The sequence below is a fragment of the Suillus bovinus genome (genome assembly GCF_016758785.1).
Source record: "Suillus bovinus strain UH-Sbo-P2 chromosome Unknown EDB93scaffold_46, whole genome shotgun sequence".
Classification (NCBI taxonomy): Eukaryota; Fungi; Basidiomycota; class Agaricomycetes; order Boletales; family Suillaceae; genus Suillus; species Suillus bovinus.
The window spans coordinates 209,815-226,146 of record NW_024542102.1 but is presented as its reverse complement, the minus strand read 5'-3'; the positions used below and the strand labels follow the sequence as shown (position 1 = coordinate 226,146).

The following is a 16,332-nucleotide window of genomic DNA, read 5'->3' as shown; positions in this document are numbered from 1 at the left end:
TTTGAGTGGATGAGGATTCAACTCCGAAATGAAACAAGTACTTGATTATGTCATCCACATCAATAGTTCTTCATCTGCTCATCATTTATTTCCACACCGACTGTCTCACATTATATTTAGAGTCAGACATGTCGACGCACGGCTCCCCTGGCAATGAGAAACTTCTCAAAAGACGTCCTCGTGCTTCTTCTTTGCGTCGTATAGAGTATGTATCTTTCAACTTTTTAAATCGCACCATATATTCTTTCTTACATTCATCCAGGACTGACAAGGGTCATCATCTGACAGGCCCCTTCATGGTCCAAACGTGAGTCTTACTTTATTCTTGTCTTCTCTGTCTCAAAAAAACCACTCGGTAGACCTTTGGGGTCTAGTACACCAGAGTCTTGTGACTCCCCTGCTTCCAGCGATAGCTTCCGCATGGCTAAACAGAAAGGGGGCTTCATCGCAGACCTTCTCAGCGCTAGATGGGTTGTAAATCCAGGCCGGTCTTTACTTTTCATATCTCATGTTCAAAACCAACCCTCTTTACAGTCTCGTCCTTCAAGTTGCTTATGATACCCGTCTTATTGTACATCAATTGGGAATTATTGGCCCCTTACCTTGCTCCACGACTTTCCAATCCATTCGCCCCGCTTCTTTTTATTTCCTACCGGATTCCTGACTCCCCTCCCGACGACCCACTTTATGCTAAAGGCTATTTGGACTTGGCTTTTCTTGCATTCCACATAGTGTTCTACTCCTTCGTACGCCAATTCGTTACTATTGGCATTTGTCACCCCATCGCTCGCTACTTCGGCATAAAGAAGCGAGCAAAACTTGATAGGTTCGGTGAACAAGGTTATGCTCTATTGTACTTTGCGGTCATGGGTGCATGGGGCTACGTAAGTTCATCAGTCATCTTGCACTATACCTTTTTTGAATATGACACAAGCGCATTATGGGTCAACTTCCGACATGGTGGTATCGTACTGAATACTTTTGGATTGGTACACAAATTTCTTGCGCACGTGTTCCTATCTGACTCTTCTCCAGATTATCCTCACTGGCGGATGAAACCCGAACTCAAACGTTACTTCCTCATGCACGCAGCTTATTGGTGTCAGCAGCTCATCGTACTGCTTTTACGTCTTGAGAAACCACGCAAGGACTACAATGAACTCATCATACATCACTTCGTCACCCTATGGCTGATTGGGTACGTTTTGAAATGTCACAAGGTTTTATCACTGGTGTAATTGCTAACAGATGGGGCTATCTCATCAATTTGACATTGATCGGGCACGCGATCTATATGAGTATGGATATACCGGATGCTTTCCTCGCTGTTCGTTTCCGTTCCAAACGCGTTTTTCACGATCTAACATATGTTGTCAACAGTTCTCCAAGTTGCTCAATTACATGGGATGGCACAGACTAAAAGTGTTCTCCCTTGCAGTTTTCCTCGTCGCATGGACGTGAGTGCTTTTTACGCGTTCATTTTCCGTCACCAACCCCTTCAGTTACTTCCGGCATTGGTTAAATCTCGTTATCCTTCGATCTGTGTGGTTTGAGTTCGATCTCATCGAGTGCGTTTTCTTTTACCTACCCGATTCCCGATTTTACCGGCTGCATGCAGCGAGAGCAATCGTGTATGGTCCCCTAAAACTGGTGCTTGGCTCGTTTGGTGGATGAAATATCAAATAGCCTTTCCCATCTCACTCCTCCAGCTGCTCAATCTTTTCTGGTACTATCTTATCTGGCGCATCGTAATAAGGTAATACATTCACTCTCGATGCCTTTTGTTGCTCAATTTCGTACTTCGCAGATCATTGAGGGACGTTGAGGTTACGGATGTCCGATCTGACGACGAGGATGACGGTGACGATGACGACACCAAGGACGAGAAAGAGGATTAGCTGGAAATTTATTACTACTAACGTGACGACCTCTTAGGCCCCTCCACCTGTGCGAGTCTCCAGGACAGCACACATTGCTATCATGTAATTTGAGTACTATTACGGATACAATGCACGAACAGTGATGCGTTTCTAGAAAGTACAATTGCGATCCTAAGAGATTTCGTTTCGTTACGCAGATATGTCAGCCTGAACTTCATGGTGCAACTGCTTAGATTTGTCGATAATAGGTCCGACACCTTCCATGTCTGAGTAATCGCTATCCTCCTCCCATGGTTCGAATTTGACCTTTACTCCAGCTCCAGTCTGAGGAGCAGCGGGGTGCGCGATGTTACCTGTTCGGTTGGGCCACCTCTTCTCCCTCTGCATGTCTAGAGGGTCGCCGGAGGCCATTTCCTTTATGGCCAGTAAAGTGTACTGGAGATATTGTCAGTCTGCTTTGTCTCGAGTCACACTGATCCAAAACAAATTACATGCGCATCATTACCTGCATTGTGCAGGAACGAGGTAGGAATTTGCAGATGCCTGCATACTCGCTCTAGCGAACGTCTGTTGTGCCCTCCTTCACCTTCCAACGCGGCAAATAAGTCAGACGTATCTAATACGAAGACGCCATCGTTGGGCTTCACATCGGGAAGTAAGAAGTTGAGGTTGGGCAGGTCTGCATTGACGGTGGAAGATTTAAGGTATCTGCCAAAGATATTAACAGTCAGACGCATGAGCTCTGAATCATCATCTCACTTGATGTCTTGATTATTGTCATGAAAGATCAAGAAAAGTGGGCCATCCTTTTGCAGGTCAGCCACTAGATTCTGGATGCGAGTCTTGAAAGTAGTCCGATTGACAAGTTCGCTGTCGCCAAATGAAAAGTGCTAAATTATTCGCGCTAGGGTCAGTCATAAGCAGCAATATCTCGACTTTCCTACCTCGCGATTGTTCTGGACGAATGTGTTCGTATAATGACGATATTCTTTCACGATGAGATGACCTTGTTCTTCGACTTGCTGGCCATCGATCCACCGGACAAAGCTCCATCCAAACTCTGTGAGCATGGTGTGGTCCCTGTCCCATGCTTCGAAGTCCAGAGCACACCAAACGCCAACTTTCTCTACCCAGAGAGTGCGGACGCGTTCAAAAATCTCACGACGCGTTTTCAACATCGGATCTGCTCCCTTCAAACGCTTGTTGTTCTTTTCTATTTGCTATCGATTCCTGTAATCAGAAACGACGTGTTGAGGTGTTTGGTACAAAGTCATCACCTTGAGAGCACCCTTGAGCTCATCTTTGGTCTTGAAGATGACAGGTGAGACGTGGCGGAGGCTGGAATCGGTTAGAAGACAATCGGAGTAAGGAAGAGATATGAGATTTTTGGTGAGGCCCATGGCGTGTAACCAGTATCTCAGATATTCCACCTGGGCTGAGGAGAAGAGCAATCGTGTTTCAAAGTTCTGGAGCGTCCCTAGATAGAGATAAGGCATGATGTGCTGCGCGATGCAGCGATTTCAATTACCCAAGAAGAGTTCGGCTCCATCGACGCCCTCTTTGTGGAGGGGATGATCTGGATGAATGAAAGCATCTTGTGCTAACGATGCCCTCAAGGGACTCCGATCTGCCTCTGGTAAGGCTTGGTGCCTGTGCGATTCACGATTTTCCATCAGCAAGTTGTCATCCAGTAGATCGGACGTACCATTCGAAGAAAATATCAGTATAACGATAATATCCTGTGATGACTGGAGAAACCATGATCGATAAAGTAACAGGACAACGTACTACGGGCGCTTTGAAACGCGCTTTATTGTTTACCATAAATGGAAAAGTGTGTTCGAGTTTGTCCCCGACCGCACATACACAACCACCGCTCCTCCTAGCCATTTATCGCATCATAGTCTAAAGCCTGTTCATTCTCATCCTTTCTATTTCGTGTTTCTGGTTAAATTAAATGGCACAGACCGTACAGAAGCGCAAAAGACCGACCGGTGCCACACAAGAGGATGGTTCAGACGAACCTGGGCCTTCCAAGCGGCCCAAACACCCAACAGCGCGTAAGAGCACCGGTCGGGAGAAACCCGCCCCGGCTTCTGCTAAGGGTGGTAAAATACGAGGTACGTACGCGTGCAGTCGCGTCCATGCGCGTCTTAACCTCAACCCCACAGCCTCGAACGCAGGCGTGGAGGACGAGCAGGATCAACAGCGGAAGAAACGCCGGTATCGCCCCGGTACTCTCGCATTACGCGAAATACGAAAGTATCAGCGGAGCACAGACTTGCTGTTGCGCAGGCTTCCTTTTTCGCGGGTGGTATGTGTTTAGTCGTTCTTCAGCCTAGGTGTGCTGAATGGGAGCTCTAGGTACGTGAAATCGCGATGGATATGATGACAGACACGAACTACGAGAGAGGGGAGACTGGGCTAAGGTGGCAGAGCTCAGCAATCATGGCTTTACAAGAAGCTACTGAGGCGTTCCTGGTTCATCTGTTTGAGGACGCGTACGTCCCATTCTTATGTCTTTTGTGTCTATCCTAATAGTGGTGCAGCAATTTGTGCGCGATACACGCCAAACGCGTAACAATCATGCAGCGCGACATTCAGCTTGCTCGAAGAATAAGGGGACCATGGGGTGGTTTGGGGTAGGTGTTGATTGTAGACATTTATACGATTATTTGCGTCCACTATGATCACGAAGGCATTTAAGTTTATGTATCGCACTCATTATAATGACAAGCATTTCCTACTGAGAACGATGTATATTGTACATGAAAATTAGATGAAATGAAAGCATGAAGTTGGGCACGGCCAAGAGCATATCGGGAACATATGCTCGAAGTACTACGTAGAAGTAGAATGAATGCCAGAAGATTAATAATGATACGCTGCGCTCGTATGCTGGGCATGAGAGTACGATTGAACCTAAAGAATAGAACTGTGCTGTGATGATTTCCGATGTGTAAGATGAGTATTCATGCATTTATGTAAATGAGCGTGACACCAAAGATAGGGTCCTGATGCGGTATTAACAGTCCATGATTAAATGTCCTGCACGTACTATGGATATGCACTTTGATGCCGACTTGGCGTCGAGCGAGTTTGGGATGCCGAAACTGGCCTTCCAGGTGCGGTGTGGGCGTGCACTAATGTAGGTGGCTGACGGGAACGATGAAGGCCACTGCTGTGGGAAGAGTATGCGGCTTGGGAAGACCTTTTGTCCCTCAGGTCTGTTTGGCTGCCGTACTTCCGATCAGCTGTGGTATGACTGCTACTCAGGTGTCCGCGTGTTTCATCGCTGGCACGCCGCTGATGGTTAGGAAAGTGCCCGGGAGAATGAGAAGCAGCGCGAGATTTATGGTGGACGCTTTCTGAGCTAGGGGTTGGAAAGCTGTTTGGTCGTGGAGACGAAGGAACTTGACCATGGGAAGGGTACGGTTGCATTCCGAACTGGTTCGCCATGCCAAACTGGTTCATCATGAAAGGAGGAGAAGGGGGAAGTAAAGGATTTAAGGAATAGTATGGGATGGCCATCATGGGAGTGGCGGGAAGTGGAACGGGAAAAGGCGAAACTGGCATGTTGCCCCAAGGGTTGTATGGTAGAAGTGACGCGCGAGGATTCAATAACGGTAACGAAGATTGCTTTGACGGATCAAATGCAACAGAGGTGCGTTTGCTAATGGACCGCCCATCCCGACCTCGTGCATCTTCTGAGGATGTGGTGTGAACTGAGTAGACGGATGGAGGCCTTGAGAAGCTATGCTGGCTCCCCGGGGTAGCAGGCATCGAACTGGCAGGAGAACGATCGTAAGGTGAGAGACTTGCAGAGGAGACCCTAAGATCTGCTGTCCGTTGGTGGGTTGATGGTAAGCCAGACGGGCGAGCGCCACGGGATACAGATCTGTCACGTTCCATGTCCCGAACCAGGGATGATGAGGAAGAAATATGACCAGTTCTAGAGGCATCTCGGCGGGCCCGCGAAGCCTGCAACTCCGAGGCGTAATTTTGTTGTCGTCTTTCTTCCTCTAATTTCTTCTTGTGAAGTTCATGAGCCTTGCGCTCCTCTTCCTGCTCTCTCACTTGTGTTTCCCGCAAACGGCGTTCTTCCTCCCGCAAACGGTGCTCCTCCTCTCGCGCACGCCTGTCTTCCCGTGCACGCCGTCCCGCGTCCAATTCTCGTTTCTCACGCTCTTCGCGAAGAAACTTCGCTTTCTCTTCGCGCCTTTTCTTGATACGTAAGACATAACCCAATGGAATTTGATCGTCCTTGCCATCTTCTGCGAACCTCACACCTCGTTTGATAACGGGTCTAGAGGTCGGCTCTGCTATTGTGAGATTACTAGTATCCCGTTTAGTTTCGTCCGGTGAGTCAACTGCAAGCGTAAGGGGCGAGAATTCAAAGTCTGCGACGGCAACGGAGGGGCTGAGTTTTTCCGTCGATGGCGATGCGACTGCGGCCCCTGCAATGACGATGAACTCAAGGCACCAACTGTAAATAACTAAAACTTACCAGAGGGAGGTAGAAACGGCTCAGGCTGAGGCTCTGCAGATGGTTCGAAGTCATCATCAATGTCAGACAGCAAGCCTGCCAGTATTTGTAACGGTTCTGAGAATTCGAGAGCTGCAACACCAAGCTGCGACCCAGAGATACCGGAGGAGACTATTTCACCGAAGGGTTCCTGGCGAGTCCACACGGAAACTCGGTCTTCGAAACAAGGGCGAGCTACCCAATTGCCGAGACCTTCGCTGTTTCGCCTTAAAGATTGTGCCTTCGGCCAAGTATCGATATCGGGATTGTGTGCCGATGCTTCTTTCAAGGTCACGGGCCGACTACCAAGGGGTGCTAGACTGCGTTCTTCTGAGGGGGAAAGGGACTCTAACTTTCTCAAGAGCACTGCCCTGTGCATCTTGGATTCCAGGTTGTCTCTGCGACGAACATGCCCCACACGCAGACAGGAACGAGGAAACGGTGTGTTGTGGGGAATATCCAAAAGAGGAGGGCAAGAAGGACGATCACAGTCGAGGGAACTGTTGAGAATAATTACTCTCATACTATTTCGTGCCTGGGTAATAGATTGTGCAAATTTCTGGATGGGAGAATCCTGAGGATGATCTGCTTCAGATTCAGATTCGGATGACGCATTATCCGTCTCATTCGATGTCGGTTTTGGTGGAGGACGTAATGCGATGCCTGCTGTCGGGAAAGGCGGCAGCCAAGAAGCTGCTTTCGTATCTCCTTCACCTTTGTCCAGGTTTTTCACCCCTAACCATGATTTCCAGCTACCTTTCTGACTTGGTATGACTATGCGGGGTGACTCTTCGTCGTCAGGAGTACGCAGCTCTGCAGAGCCGGAGGATGTTGAGGATGAGGAACCGCTAGCGAGGAATTGTGCGGGAGCCGCTTTTCGGGAAAGCGAGGTGAACATTCTAGTCTTCCGTTTCGTAGCTTCTTCTTGAGGGAGAGAGTCGGTGTCGTTGGACGACGGTGCATTTGGCTTGTCGGCACGTCTCGAAAAGAATACAGAGGACATGCGACGCATGCTGGTCGTGGTTGGAGATGTAAAGAGCGAGTATGCAAAAGAAGGCGACGCTAAACGCTTTGGAGCATTACAAATGGAACTGGATGTCAATGATGTGATTCAACGGTTCAATGCTGCAGGTGGAAGGACCCGAATTAGCAACTTTTCCGGCGTCTCTCACCGGTTGTGTAAATCGGCTACTTATAGTTTGAACTTGAGAAACCACTGGTTTATGTGAACTAGCGCGAACGTGTGCTAGACACCGGAATTTCAAGGATTCCATAGACACAAGGCTTTATATACTTCCTCACACGAAGATCAAAGGTGCCTGTCAATGGCAGTTCCGTGTGAATCGACCCTGTATGCAAAAAAGTGTATTGATCATTGTTAACTACCCTGATGATGAGGTGCCACGAGGCGTGCAACTTGAATATGATGCCCACTATTTTTGGAGATCGCTCCTCAATCCTCCACGCCATCGAACACCCCCTCTCCTTCTGACTCTTGTTCTTCCTTCTCTCGTCTTCGCTCCCTATAATACCATCGCCGGAGTCGCCGCTCAAAGCGCTCAACTACCCCGCACAAGTAATCTTCACTGACACCAACCCATTTAGCTGATCTCGTGATGATGAGCGCCTGCTTCTCTGGGAGGTTTCCCAGGACATCGCGAGAATGGTAGATGGTGTATGATTCCCCAGGCTGTAGGACCGTCGTCTCGCCTACGTTGATCTTTGTGGCTGGGAGTCCTTCAACGATGCTGTGAGGGGCTATTGCTTCCAATTGAGCGCCTCCACTTTCGGTCGAAAGTGGGAAATAATTGTCCAGGATTTGTTGATCTATTCGGCATTGCATAAATAACAACCACGTAATTCGGCCAAGAAAATGCTTAACCTGATTCACTCCTTTGCGATCTTACCAACACCCGTTCGCAGAAGTCCAGGAATTCGTCTATAGTCGCAAGATCCATATCGCCGGTTGACCTGACGCCCTCTAGTTTGTTAGTCCGTGACGGGACCTTAGTGCCTGCTTCCTCACATAGGAACCCTGGAGCTAAATCGCTTTTCACTGTACCGGGTATCCGCTTCATCCATTCTCTTGATTGCCGATAGGTAACCACAGATATCTGGAAGCGCGGATGCGGGATCCTCTATATCCTGTGGAAGCCTGACATGTGTCAACTCCGCTGCGTGTCCCGCAAAAGCGAAACAATCACCTCAGTTTTCCATCGAGGCCATACACAAGTTTCAGTACAACTATTGCTGTGGCCACTAGCGCTAGCTCCGGCGGAACGTTGTCATACGTTTGGAATTCGGGATCGCCCGGTGCGATGCGATGTAACGTGGATGACAGACTGTGGTGAAGTGTTAACGGCAGCGACAGGATACTACCGAGCCTCTTTACGAGCCCATACAATTTAGCTGGGGATATGAGAATTCATTACACGCACAAATCATAACTTCAGGGGAACATACGAGTGCCGCCAAGACATTGTTGCACAACTCGCCATAAGATGGGCGATGCATTGAGCTGTGGTGTGAACACGCCATAATTCGCATACATGAGCTTTGCTAAGCGAGAGGCGAAGCGATGAATGTACAGCGTGCTTGGGGGAAACTGCAAACATTCTTAGTAACGATTAGTTCGGTTGGGAGATTATAATTACATGAGGAGAGAGCGCGCGAACAGCGTGCTTCGTCAGATGACGAGTCATATCGGAAGGGAGGAGGCGAAGAGAATCCAAATAAGGGAGTTCGTAAGATTCAATAATGCTAAATGTACAGGTCAATAAAAGACAAAAGGACATACAAACCACGCCTTACTCGATGAAATCCTTGTACATCACAGGTAAGCGCATGGTCCAACATGCGACCACGAGAACGGCGATAGAGTTGATCGGGCGGTCATATGGACCGACAAATCGGTAGCTCGACTGAACCCCTTGCTTTTGAGAAGCATGTTGCTTTTCCTCATCAGAAGAACTTAGTTCGGAATTTTCACGCAGAAGTTCTGCAAGTTCTGGGTCTTCTTCCTCACTGCTAGAGGAGGACGACTGGGGATCATCGTCGTCGGATCTAGACTCTTCGGGGTTATCTAATGGCCGCTTTGTGTCGTCACCGTGATTACTCTTCTGCTCCCGCATGTGGTGGTAAGGTTCCGCAGGAGGTGGTGTCGGCAGAAGATTCAAATGCAATGCCCATATATCTCTGCATACAGTCTGGATCAATGAAGTGACGGCCTCCGAACGATGAGAGGACACCAACCTCAAACTCGGGGGATAGATCCCAAAGTCCAATCAATGCTACGATTTGCTTCCGTAGCACTAGCTGCAAGCATTGATAATAGTGAAAGCGCGCACGTTCGCCGTGATAGACTATTTTAGATTTACTGAGCCTTCGCATTACGAGGATCTTTGCATGACTCACGCTTAGGATCGGCTCTGCTCTGCCTCACCCCCTTCTTACGACCCGCCTTGATAATGCGCTTCCTCATGGTATAATTACCTAGATCCTGTGTCTCGCCTGATTCATTTCTGAAGTTCTGTCCATCATGTTAACTCCTGGAACACTCATGCCAAGTGATAAGGAATCGTACCCACCTGTATGACATGCCCTTCGCTGCAGGCGACAAGACCGCTGGAAGAGTCCTTGTGCCATTGTTTCGAGCCACAAACAGGACATTTACGTCGTGGTGCCATGATCCATGAAAATGTTGTGGTACAAAGCAAACGCCCACGTGACACCAGGATTCTGACACGTTTAGGAATGGCTTCTTAGCTCCAACTTTTTAGTTCGCCCTACACATTTGCTTTTTCTGCACGCTCGCGACCGCAGCAAGAAGTGGCCGTGACAGTCGCAGATGAAGCTTTTCGTTTTTGTCGCGTTTCTTGCTGTGCTGGTCACCATAGTTTCAGCGTGAGTATCACCTTCTATGCGCACATGAGTGCATTCTCTGACTTAAAGCGCGTTCCACACTTTTTCTAACTTCGCCGCAAGCAGATGGACCAAAGTAAGATAGATCATTACTCATCTCACTACAAGATCTCATGCGATAGGAAGGAAGACCATGAAATTTTCGATTTGGTCACTGCTCTTGAAGCATCCGAGGGTGTGTCCCGAGTACTATCTAGTGCTTAGCTACAGACAATTGAGACTCTACTCCCATAGGGAAGGGCACCACATTTTACTCTTGGCTGGATGTGCCTTCGACGGCGACCCTTGTTGAGATTAACAAGGCATACAGGAAGAAAAGCATACAGCTCCAGTTGAGTACCGGTTCCATGTTATATGTCATTGGTTGCTAAGTGCGTATTTAGTCCTGATAAAAATCCTGGTGTGAAGGGCATCCATGAAAAATTCGCGCGTCTGGGAATCATTGCAACCATTTTGAAAAATACCGATGGACGTAAGCGGTAGGCGCAGTTCGCACTTCCGTTCGAGTTCCGAATATTTATTTGACTGCCCACAGGTATGACTTCTTTTACAAAAATGGTGTACCGAAATGGAGAGGTTCGGGTTATTACTATGCGCGGTTCAGGCCAGGCCTAGGGGTATTTCATCATTTGTTTTACTCGGATGCAAGGGCCGGAATTCATTTTTGAATTCTAGACTGTCCTGGTATTTCTCACCATCCTCACATCCGGGCTTCAATATCTTGTTCAGACATTGAATTACAAACGGGATCTGAGGCGCATTGAGCTTGCAATACGGGACGCCAGACTTGCGGCTTGGGGCCCAAAGATGGAACCACTCCAAGGAAAACGAAAGGTAGGAGTTATTTCTGAACGTCTGATGCAGAAACCTAGACATACTTTCACCTACAGGTTAAGGTCAACCTTGGCGGAGGTCCTCGTCAAGACGAAGACGGCAATATTATTGCCGGAAAAATGATTGATATGGTCGTAGAACAAGATAACGTATTCATTGTACGTGGAGTATCAAAATTACTCTGCGAAATATGATATTAACTCATCAACTGAACAGCTGGATCCCTCGGGTAGTCTGCACCTCCTGGATATAAATTCGGCTACGCCTGCGGCGATTTCAAGAACATGGTTTATCGAGGTATTGATCAGCAGCACTCGTAAATTCTCCTACTTCAAAGAAGACTCCTCGAAAGAAGTGGATAACGAGCAAAGTGCCTCCATTGTTGACAGACCGGACTCTTCTGGGAGTGGAGGAAGCGAGGGTGAAGAACCTCGACGGGCAGACTATGTTGCAGCAGTGAAAGCCGGTGGGAGAAGAAGAAAGGCGACGAGGAAGCGGTGACCATGTCCTGAAACTCTAAGGTACGGTATGAGGGGATTTAGCCTGACAGTTGTGGTATATGGTACTTGGCTTGCTAATTACAGGTTAGATGGGATGATTTGATTGACCCCGTGGTCAAAGAAGATCATGTGGACCTTTGCTCTTCCTAGTTACTGTTGATTCTTTGCGCCACCAGTGTTGGCAGGTGACCACTACTATCCAACTCGACATCGGAGGGGTGGCGTGATCGACAGTTGAGCTGATTGAGCATAGACTAACAAGCTCGGACGGACGGAAGATGATGGAAGGGAATGATTCCGGATGAACGCCCGTCCGAGGACAAAGAGAGCCTGGAATAGCAAGCTTGACCGCGGTATTATACTGAGATCGTTGTAGGTCTTTGGTTGGTCGACTAAAGATAAAACGATTGAACAGCGACAAGGCGGAAGCTGAACGCCGCTGCCATACACAGCAAGTAGCCATAAATGTCGGCCGATGAGGAGAAGCTCACATGTTCCTGTAGAACGGGCCGATTGGTAAAGTTGAGACGGAGAGAGGGTAGCGCACTCGCGTTGACGTCGTTGTCAATTGAAAACATGTGTAGATCCGACGTGCAGGGTCGACATAAGACTTTTTGTGACCATGTAAATTTCTTATCATCCAATCAGTAATCGAGTGCCTTAAAATAAACAAATAGCAACAAAAGATATACTGACTCCTCCATTTAAAGAGGAGTCAAAAGACCTCTCAGATCTCCAACGCACCCTCTGATCAATCATGGCCTACCAGTACCACAACGACCTCCTTGCTCCTTACCTTGCGTTGTCCCAGGGTGACAAAGTGCAAGCCGAGTGTAAGATCATCTCCTCGATTTCAGAAGAAGTTTTCTCATCAATCTACAGACGTTTGGATTGATGGCGATGGCGGCCTTCGTTCAAAGACCATGGTCGGTCATTCCGAATGATCGTCCATCCAGTAATATTCATTAACGTTCCAATTCCAGACTATGACCAAGAAGACCACTGATATTGGCCAGCTCCGCATCTGGGATTTCGATGGTTCATCCACAAACCAAGCTCCAGGCGGTGACTCAGATGTCTATCTCCGTCCCGCCGCTATTTTCAAAGATCCTTTCCGAGGCGGCGACAACATTCTCGTCCTTGCCGAGACCTTCAACAATGACGGCACACCCAATAGAACAAACCACCGTCACCACACCAAGAAGGTCATGGATCTCGCAAAGGACTCCGTTCCTTGGTTCGGTCTTGAGCAAGAATATACCCTTTTCGATGCAGATGGCACGCCATTCGGCTGGCCGAAGGGTGGCTTCCCCGGACCCCAGGGCCCTTACTACTGCGGAGCAGGTACGCTTCCTTTAGACGCCCAGATGTCCTCATCTTTAATCTCGCTTCTTTAAAGGAACTGGCAAAGTTTTTGCTCGTGACCTCATCGAGGCTCACTACCGTGCCTGCCTATACGCCGGCGTGAACATCAGCGGTATCAACGCTGAAGTCATGCCCTCCCAATGGGAGTTCCAAGTCGGCCCTTGCGAGGGTATTTCCATGGGTGATCACCTCTGGATGGCTCGTTACCTTCTCGTTCGCATCGCTGAACAGTGGGGCATCAAGGTCTCCTTCCACCCCAAGCCTCTTGCGGGTGACTGGAACGGTGCTGGTTGCCACACCAACTACAGCACCAAGCTCATGCGTGAGCCTGGAGGTATGAAGTACATCGATGAGGCCATCGAGAAACTTTCAAAGAGACATGCTGAACACATCGCTGTTTACGGAGAGGACAATGATCTCCGTCTCACTGGACGTCATGAGACTGGCCACATCGGAGACTTCAGTTCTGGCGTTGCTAACCGCGGAGCTTCCATCCGGGTGCCAAGGCACGTTGCTGCCCAGGGTTACGGATACCTGGAGGACCGTCGTCCGGCTTCCAACATTGGTCAGTATTAATCTTTTGGCTTGATTGTCCCATTATTAACTTATATTTTTCCATGAACTAGACCCATACCGTGTGACTGGAATAATCGTGGAGACCACTGTTCTTGACAAGTAGAAGTTTTTTTCTTCCGCTGTACTTTACTACATCCGTTTTTGTTGGGACGCAGCCGAACTAAAATTTGAAGGCATGCATGTACTCAAAGTAATAATTTGTTTTGATGCTTATGCAATGTGTGACATCAGTGGCTGTTTTTCGCCTTGGGGATACTTCAACCTGGCATCAGCTTAGGTGCACTGCTAATAGAATGAACTCGTTCCGCGGAAACTGCAGCTGCTTGTCAGTGAGTGCGCATCTCACGCTATGAATATCGTATCACCAAGGCGCGCCACCATTCTTAGGCGCTTGGCCTAGCTTTGAAAGGCAAATCATACATAGCAACAACCCATCTTACGTCAGATATTGTGATCCGTACTCAGATTTGTTATTTTAATTGTTTGGTGATGTTAGGATCGAAAGGTCTTGAATTGCCTAAATCGGTCAGTCCGAAACTTTGCCGTTACCCTGAGCAAGCACTCATGAGATGGACAAAAAACTAACTCTACCTGCCTTTCTCAAAGTCCTCACCAGTAACAATGTGCCTGTACCCAAGGCAATGGCAGTAGCCAGCAAAGTGTTCGTTTGCTCAACTAGCAAGTTTGTGTGAATAACCATGATTTCAGGTACAAGGAATCCAATACGACTAGTCTCCTAGCGCAACTTACAGATTTCAAGTTAAAGGCGAGTGGCGTGGAAGACAAGGAAACACGGAAACTCGTGCTAGCTGCGATTCGCAAAGCGGGGTATACTTCGCAGCCCTCGGGTCCGAAACCGAAACCAAAAAGTGACAGATCCAGGAGTTTGGATGAACAGCCCGTAGCAGGTCCATCTGAACCGAGGGTCGCGAATGCAATGCAGGTAGTGGTGAGTACGCGTTCCGTTCTATAATTTGTGTGCTAAATTACTACATAGACCACGCCAGTTAAGCGGAAACGAAAATGGGACGACGACTTGAACGAGCTCCTTCCAGATGGACCTTCAGACGAAGCTGCTGCGTATGGCAGCTTGGAGTTCAGTGAGGTATTAGATGAGGCGGTATAATCTGGTTCTTTGCTCGTTCAATCAAACGTTCTCAGCACGTTCCTTCTTAGGTTCTCAAGACAAAGTTTACGGTTGTCAATCGCGCGCCATTGATGACAGCCTGGGCGACTGTGGTTGCGGAGCGATTAGGATTTGAGCGGGAGGAAGCGCTCAGCATTGGTACGTAGCTGGTTGGCATGGTGAATATACTCAAGTGTCATGAAGCTTCCGTTTATACCGAAATGAATGCGATATCAAAGGGCGTGTCCCTCGGTATCTTGGACAAATCACGCAATAAAGAGATAGAACCTATCAAGGATGGCACACAACCTTATGTCGACTTACTAGGAAGAAGGTACGCCTCGTGGCGGGTCCTGGTGCCTTATACTGACAGCGTAACGATTGTCGACAGGATGTATGTAAACCTGTGTCTATTTACACACGTTCTAACGTTCTGCGGACATTCTGCCAGACCCCTGTATCGGACACAAGACGAGAAATGGCGTGCTCTCGACAACACCTTGCCTGCTCTCCCCAGTACAGCGTTTTCGTATATATCTCGTGCATTTCGACAGACGACTTCGCACGTCATTGGCGCCCTCCGATTATTGGCCGAAAGCTTTCCACCTTCAGAGCTTAATGACAAAGGTTTCGGATTGTACGTCGAATTCAGACCTGATGTAGACGGGTGGGGTAAGCGTGGTGAGGTGCGCTGCGAAAAAATTCTGTCACTCCGCAAGAAGGACAGAAGCACTGTCGCTGAGATTGCTGTGAAAGGTGACATTGTCAAGCTAGAAGTCAATCATGAGTCCAAAGCAGCCGAAGGTCCGGGTGGGATACAATCTGCCATGTCGGAAGGACCGGAACACAAGAACGCACGAACGATGATCCTGGAGGAGTACGAAGCTGCATTGGACCAGGATAACACATTTGATGATGTAGACCTGAACTTTGAATTTTAATTCAGCAGCGAATCTGATTCAAATCGGATTGCCACGAGGACACGTTACTGTCATGGAACATCCGTAGAACACCTCTATATTTAGCAAGTCCTTTTTGGTGGTGTCCAAAAAGCGATGCATCGTTGGGCGTAGTGCGATTCGGATCGGTTTTCATCACGGTTGCACTACCTTTAGCCCAATGACCGAGGTGGAGGGCGATGATGCGTCTAGGAAGCCACTGTTCCCTAGGCAGAGGACTTTGGACGGCAAACGTTCCGACAACCTCAATAATAGATGCAGTGAGTATTTTGCTTCTATGCCCGCATTCCCGTATAATAAACTGTGCTCCCATGTAGGGGATCCTTGACCAGCTTGTCGGTTCAATAGAATGACTGCCACAGTTATAATTGTGTGATCCCCCGAGGTTGATCGCAAACTGTATTTGTCAGGTCATACGATCACTCGGTGACATGTCATATATCCGCAATCCAGAAAGATGTTCATGTGTCGTATCGTCTTCCTGGCCCGCCGAATAAATGATTGCCGTAATAACAACGAGCCATGTTTTAGGCGGTGAGCTCGTTAACGAATATCGGAGGAGCTTTTTCCCTCCGTCTTCTATTTGTGCGCTTTGATTTTGAGCGACGTATCCTATTCCTAGATTTCACGACTAAAGACTGTATAG

At 48.3% G+C, this 16,332-nt stretch overlaps 8 protein-coding genes across 8 annotated transcripts; 5 read left to right on the top strand and 3 right to left on the bottom strand.

The window, feature by feature from the left end:
- The first annotated feature begins 72 nt into the window (after positions 1–72).
- EDB93DRAFT_1159091 (TLC domain-containing protein) lies at positions 73–1,950 on the top strand. Its single transcript, XM_041449988.1, has 11 exons — positions 73–205; positions 263–307; positions 360–484; positions 535–884; positions 935–989; positions 1,036–1,198; positions 1,249–1,327; positions 1,381–1,457; positions 1,503–1,568; positions 1,619–1,756; positions 1,808–1,950. Exons 1-11 carry the CDS (start codon positions 129–131, stop codon positions 1,896–1,898), a joined length of 1,266 nt encoding a protein of 421 aa, XP_041305661.1. The 5' UTR covers positions 73–128; the 3' UTR covers positions 1,899–1,950.
- On the bottom strand, positions 1,951–3,651 carry EDB93DRAFT_1159082 (uncharacterized protein). Its single transcript, XM_041449987.1, has 7 exons — positions 3,586–3,651; positions 3,409–3,530; positions 3,158–3,357; positions 2,825–3,100; positions 2,640–2,770; positions 2,372–2,588; positions 1,951–2,315 (listed from the first exon to the last, which is right to left on the bottom strand). Exons 1-7 carry the CDS (start codon positions 3,639–3,641, stop codon positions 2,070–2,072), a joined length of 1,248 nt encoding a protein of 415 aa, XP_041305660.1. The 5' UTR covers positions 3,642–3,651; the 3' UTR covers positions 1,951–2,069.
- A 43-nt stretch (positions 3,652–3,694) lies between these two features.
- EDB93DRAFT_1159081 (histone-fold-containing protein) lies at positions 3,695–4,627 on the top strand. Its single transcript, XM_041449986.1, has 4 exons — positions 3,695–4,000; positions 4,052–4,194; positions 4,245–4,381; positions 4,430–4,627. The coding sequence occupies exons 1-4, from the start codon at positions 3,838–3,840 to the stop codon at positions 4,524–4,526; spliced, it is 540 nt and encodes a 179-aa protein (XP_041305659.1). The 5' UTR covers positions 3,695–3,837; the 3' UTR covers positions 4,527–4,627.
- Position 4,628: 1 nt separating this feature from the next.
- Positions 4,629–7,674, bottom strand: EDB93DRAFT_1338551 (uncharacterized protein). The gene is made up of 2 exons (XM_041455394.1): positions 6,388–7,674; positions 4,629–6,337 (listed from the first exon to the last, which is right to left on the bottom strand). The coding sequence occupies exons 1-2, from the start codon at positions 7,415–7,417 to the stop codon at positions 4,938–4,940; spliced, it is 2,430 nt and encodes an 809-aa protein (XP_041305658.1). The 5' UTR covers positions 7,418–7,674; the 3' UTR covers positions 4,629–4,937.
- Positions 7,675–7,858: 184 nt separating this feature from the next.
- On the bottom strand, positions 7,859–10,091 carry EDB93DRAFT_1089085 (uncharacterized protein; the record flags this gene model as incomplete). Its single annotated transcript, XM_041446181.1, has 10 exons — positions 7,859–8,232; positions 8,288–8,384; positions 8,440–8,560; positions 8,610–8,814; positions 8,869–9,010; positions 9,060–9,165; positions 9,217–9,611; positions 9,658–9,767; positions 9,820–9,934; positions 9,993–10,091. 10 exons carry the CDS (start codon positions 10,089–10,091, stop codon positions 7,859–7,861), a joined length of 1,764 nt encoding a protein of 587 aa, XP_041305657.1.
- Positions 10,092–10,252: 161 nt separating this feature from the next.
- On the top strand, positions 10,253–11,661 carry EDB93DRAFT_1241716 (DnaJ-domain-containing protein; the record flags this gene model as incomplete). Its single annotated transcript, XM_041451913.1, has 8 exons — positions 10,253–10,308; positions 10,449–10,501; positions 10,561–10,657; positions 10,710–10,805; positions 10,862–10,943; positions 11,002–11,160; positions 11,217–11,318; positions 11,377–11,661. 8 exons carry the CDS (start codon positions 10,253–10,255, stop codon positions 11,659–11,661), a joined length of 930 nt encoding a protein of 309 aa, XP_041305656.1.
- A 650-nt stretch (positions 11,662–12,311) lies between these two features.
- On the top strand, positions 12,312–14,062 carry EDB93DRAFT_1159054 (glutamine synthetase). Its single transcript, XM_041449985.1, has 5 exons — positions 12,312–12,493; positions 12,543–12,586; positions 12,644–13,004; positions 13,060–13,590; positions 13,652–14,062. The coding sequence occupies exons 1-5, from the start codon at positions 12,418–12,420 to the stop codon at positions 13,702–13,704; spliced, it is 1,065 nt and encodes a 354-aa protein (XP_041305655.1). The 5' UTR covers positions 12,312–12,417; the 3' UTR covers positions 13,705–14,062.
- Positions 14,063–14,144: 82 nt separating this feature from the next.
- Positions 14,145–16,026, top strand: EDB93DRAFT_1159052 (uncharacterized protein). Its single transcript, XM_041449984.1, has 7 exons — positions 14,145–14,262; positions 14,310–14,550; positions 14,599–14,721; positions 14,778–14,886; positions 14,932–15,062; positions 15,091–15,092; positions 15,179–16,026. The coding sequence occupies exons 1-7, from the start codon at positions 14,171–14,173 to the stop codon at positions 15,666–15,668; spliced, it is 1,188 nt and encodes a 395-aa protein (XP_041305654.1). The 5' UTR covers positions 14,145–14,170; the 3' UTR covers positions 15,669–16,026.
- The last annotated feature ends 306 nt before the right edge of the window (positions 16,027–16,332 follow it).

Bases quoted from the DNA above. Each gene is read 5' to 3' on its own strand.
- EDB93DRAFT_1159091 (XM_041449988.1), top strand. From the start codon at position 129: ATGTCGACGCACGGCTCCCCTGGCAATGAGAAACTTCTCAAAAGACGT. The intron at 1,328-1,380 runs GTTCGTTTCCGT...TGTTGTCAACAG, and splicing joins TACCGGATGCTTTCCTCGCT to TTCTCCAAGTTGCTCAATTA. The intron at 1,569-1,618 runs GTGCGTTTTCTT...GGCTGCATGCAG, and splicing joins TTTGAGTTCGATCTCATCGA to CGAGAGCAATCGTGTATGGT.
- EDB93DRAFT_1159082 (XM_041449987.1), bottom strand. From the start codon at position 3,641: ATGGTTTCTCCAGTCATCACAGGATATTATCGTTATACTGATATTTTC. The intron at 3,531-3,585 runs GTACGTCCGATC...TGAATCGCACAG, and splicing joins ACTGATATTTTCTTCGAATG to GCACCAAGCCTTACCAGAGG. The intron at 2,771-2,824 runs GTAGGAAAGTCG...CGAATAATTTAG, and splicing joins TCGTCCAGAACAATCGCGAG to CACTTTTCATTTGGCGACAG.
- EDB93DRAFT_1159081 (XM_041449986.1), top strand. From the start codon at position 3,838: ATGGCACAGACCGTACAGAAGCGCAAAAGACCGACCGGTGCCACACAA. The intron at 4,001-4,051 runs GTACGTACGCGT...TCAACCCCACAG, and splicing joins TAAGGGTGGTAAAATACGAG to CCTCGAACGCAGGCGTGGAG. The intron at 4,382-4,429 runs GTACGTCCCATT...ATAGTGGTGCAG, and splicing joins GTTCATCTGTTTGAGGACGC to CAATTTGTGCGCGATACACG.
- EDB93DRAFT_1338551 (XM_041455394.1), bottom strand. From the start codon at position 7,417: ATGCGTCGCATGTCCTCTGTATTCTTTTCGAGACGTGCCGACAAGCCA. The intron at 6,338-6,387 runs GTAAGTTTTAGT...TCGTCATTGCAG, and splicing joins GCCGTTTCTACCTCCCTCTG to GGGCCGCAGTCGCATCGCCA.
- EDB93DRAFT_1159054 (XM_041449985.1), top strand. From the start codon at position 12,418: ATGGCCTACCAGTACCACAACGACCTCCTTGCTCCTTACCTTGCGTTG. The intron at 12,494-12,542 runs GTAAGATCATCT...ATCAATCTACAG, and splicing joins TGACAAAGTGCAAGCCGAGT to ACGTTTGGATTGATGGCGAT. The intron at 13,005-13,059 runs GTACGCTTCCTT...GCTTCTTTAAAG, and splicing joins CCCTTACTACTGCGGAGCAG to GAACTGGCAAAGTTTTTGCT.
- EDB93DRAFT_1159052 (XM_041449984.1), top strand. From the start codon at position 14,171: ATGGACAAAAAACTAACTCTACCTGCCTTTCTCAAAGTCCTCACCAGT. The intron at 14,551-14,598 runs GTGAGTACGCGT...ATTACTACATAG, and splicing joins CGAATGCAATGCAGGTAGTG to ACCACGCCAGTTAAGCGGAA. The intron at 14,887-14,931 runs GTACGTAGCTGG...AGTGTCATGAAG, and splicing joins GGAGGAAGCGCTCAGCATTG to CTTCCGTTTATACCGAAATG.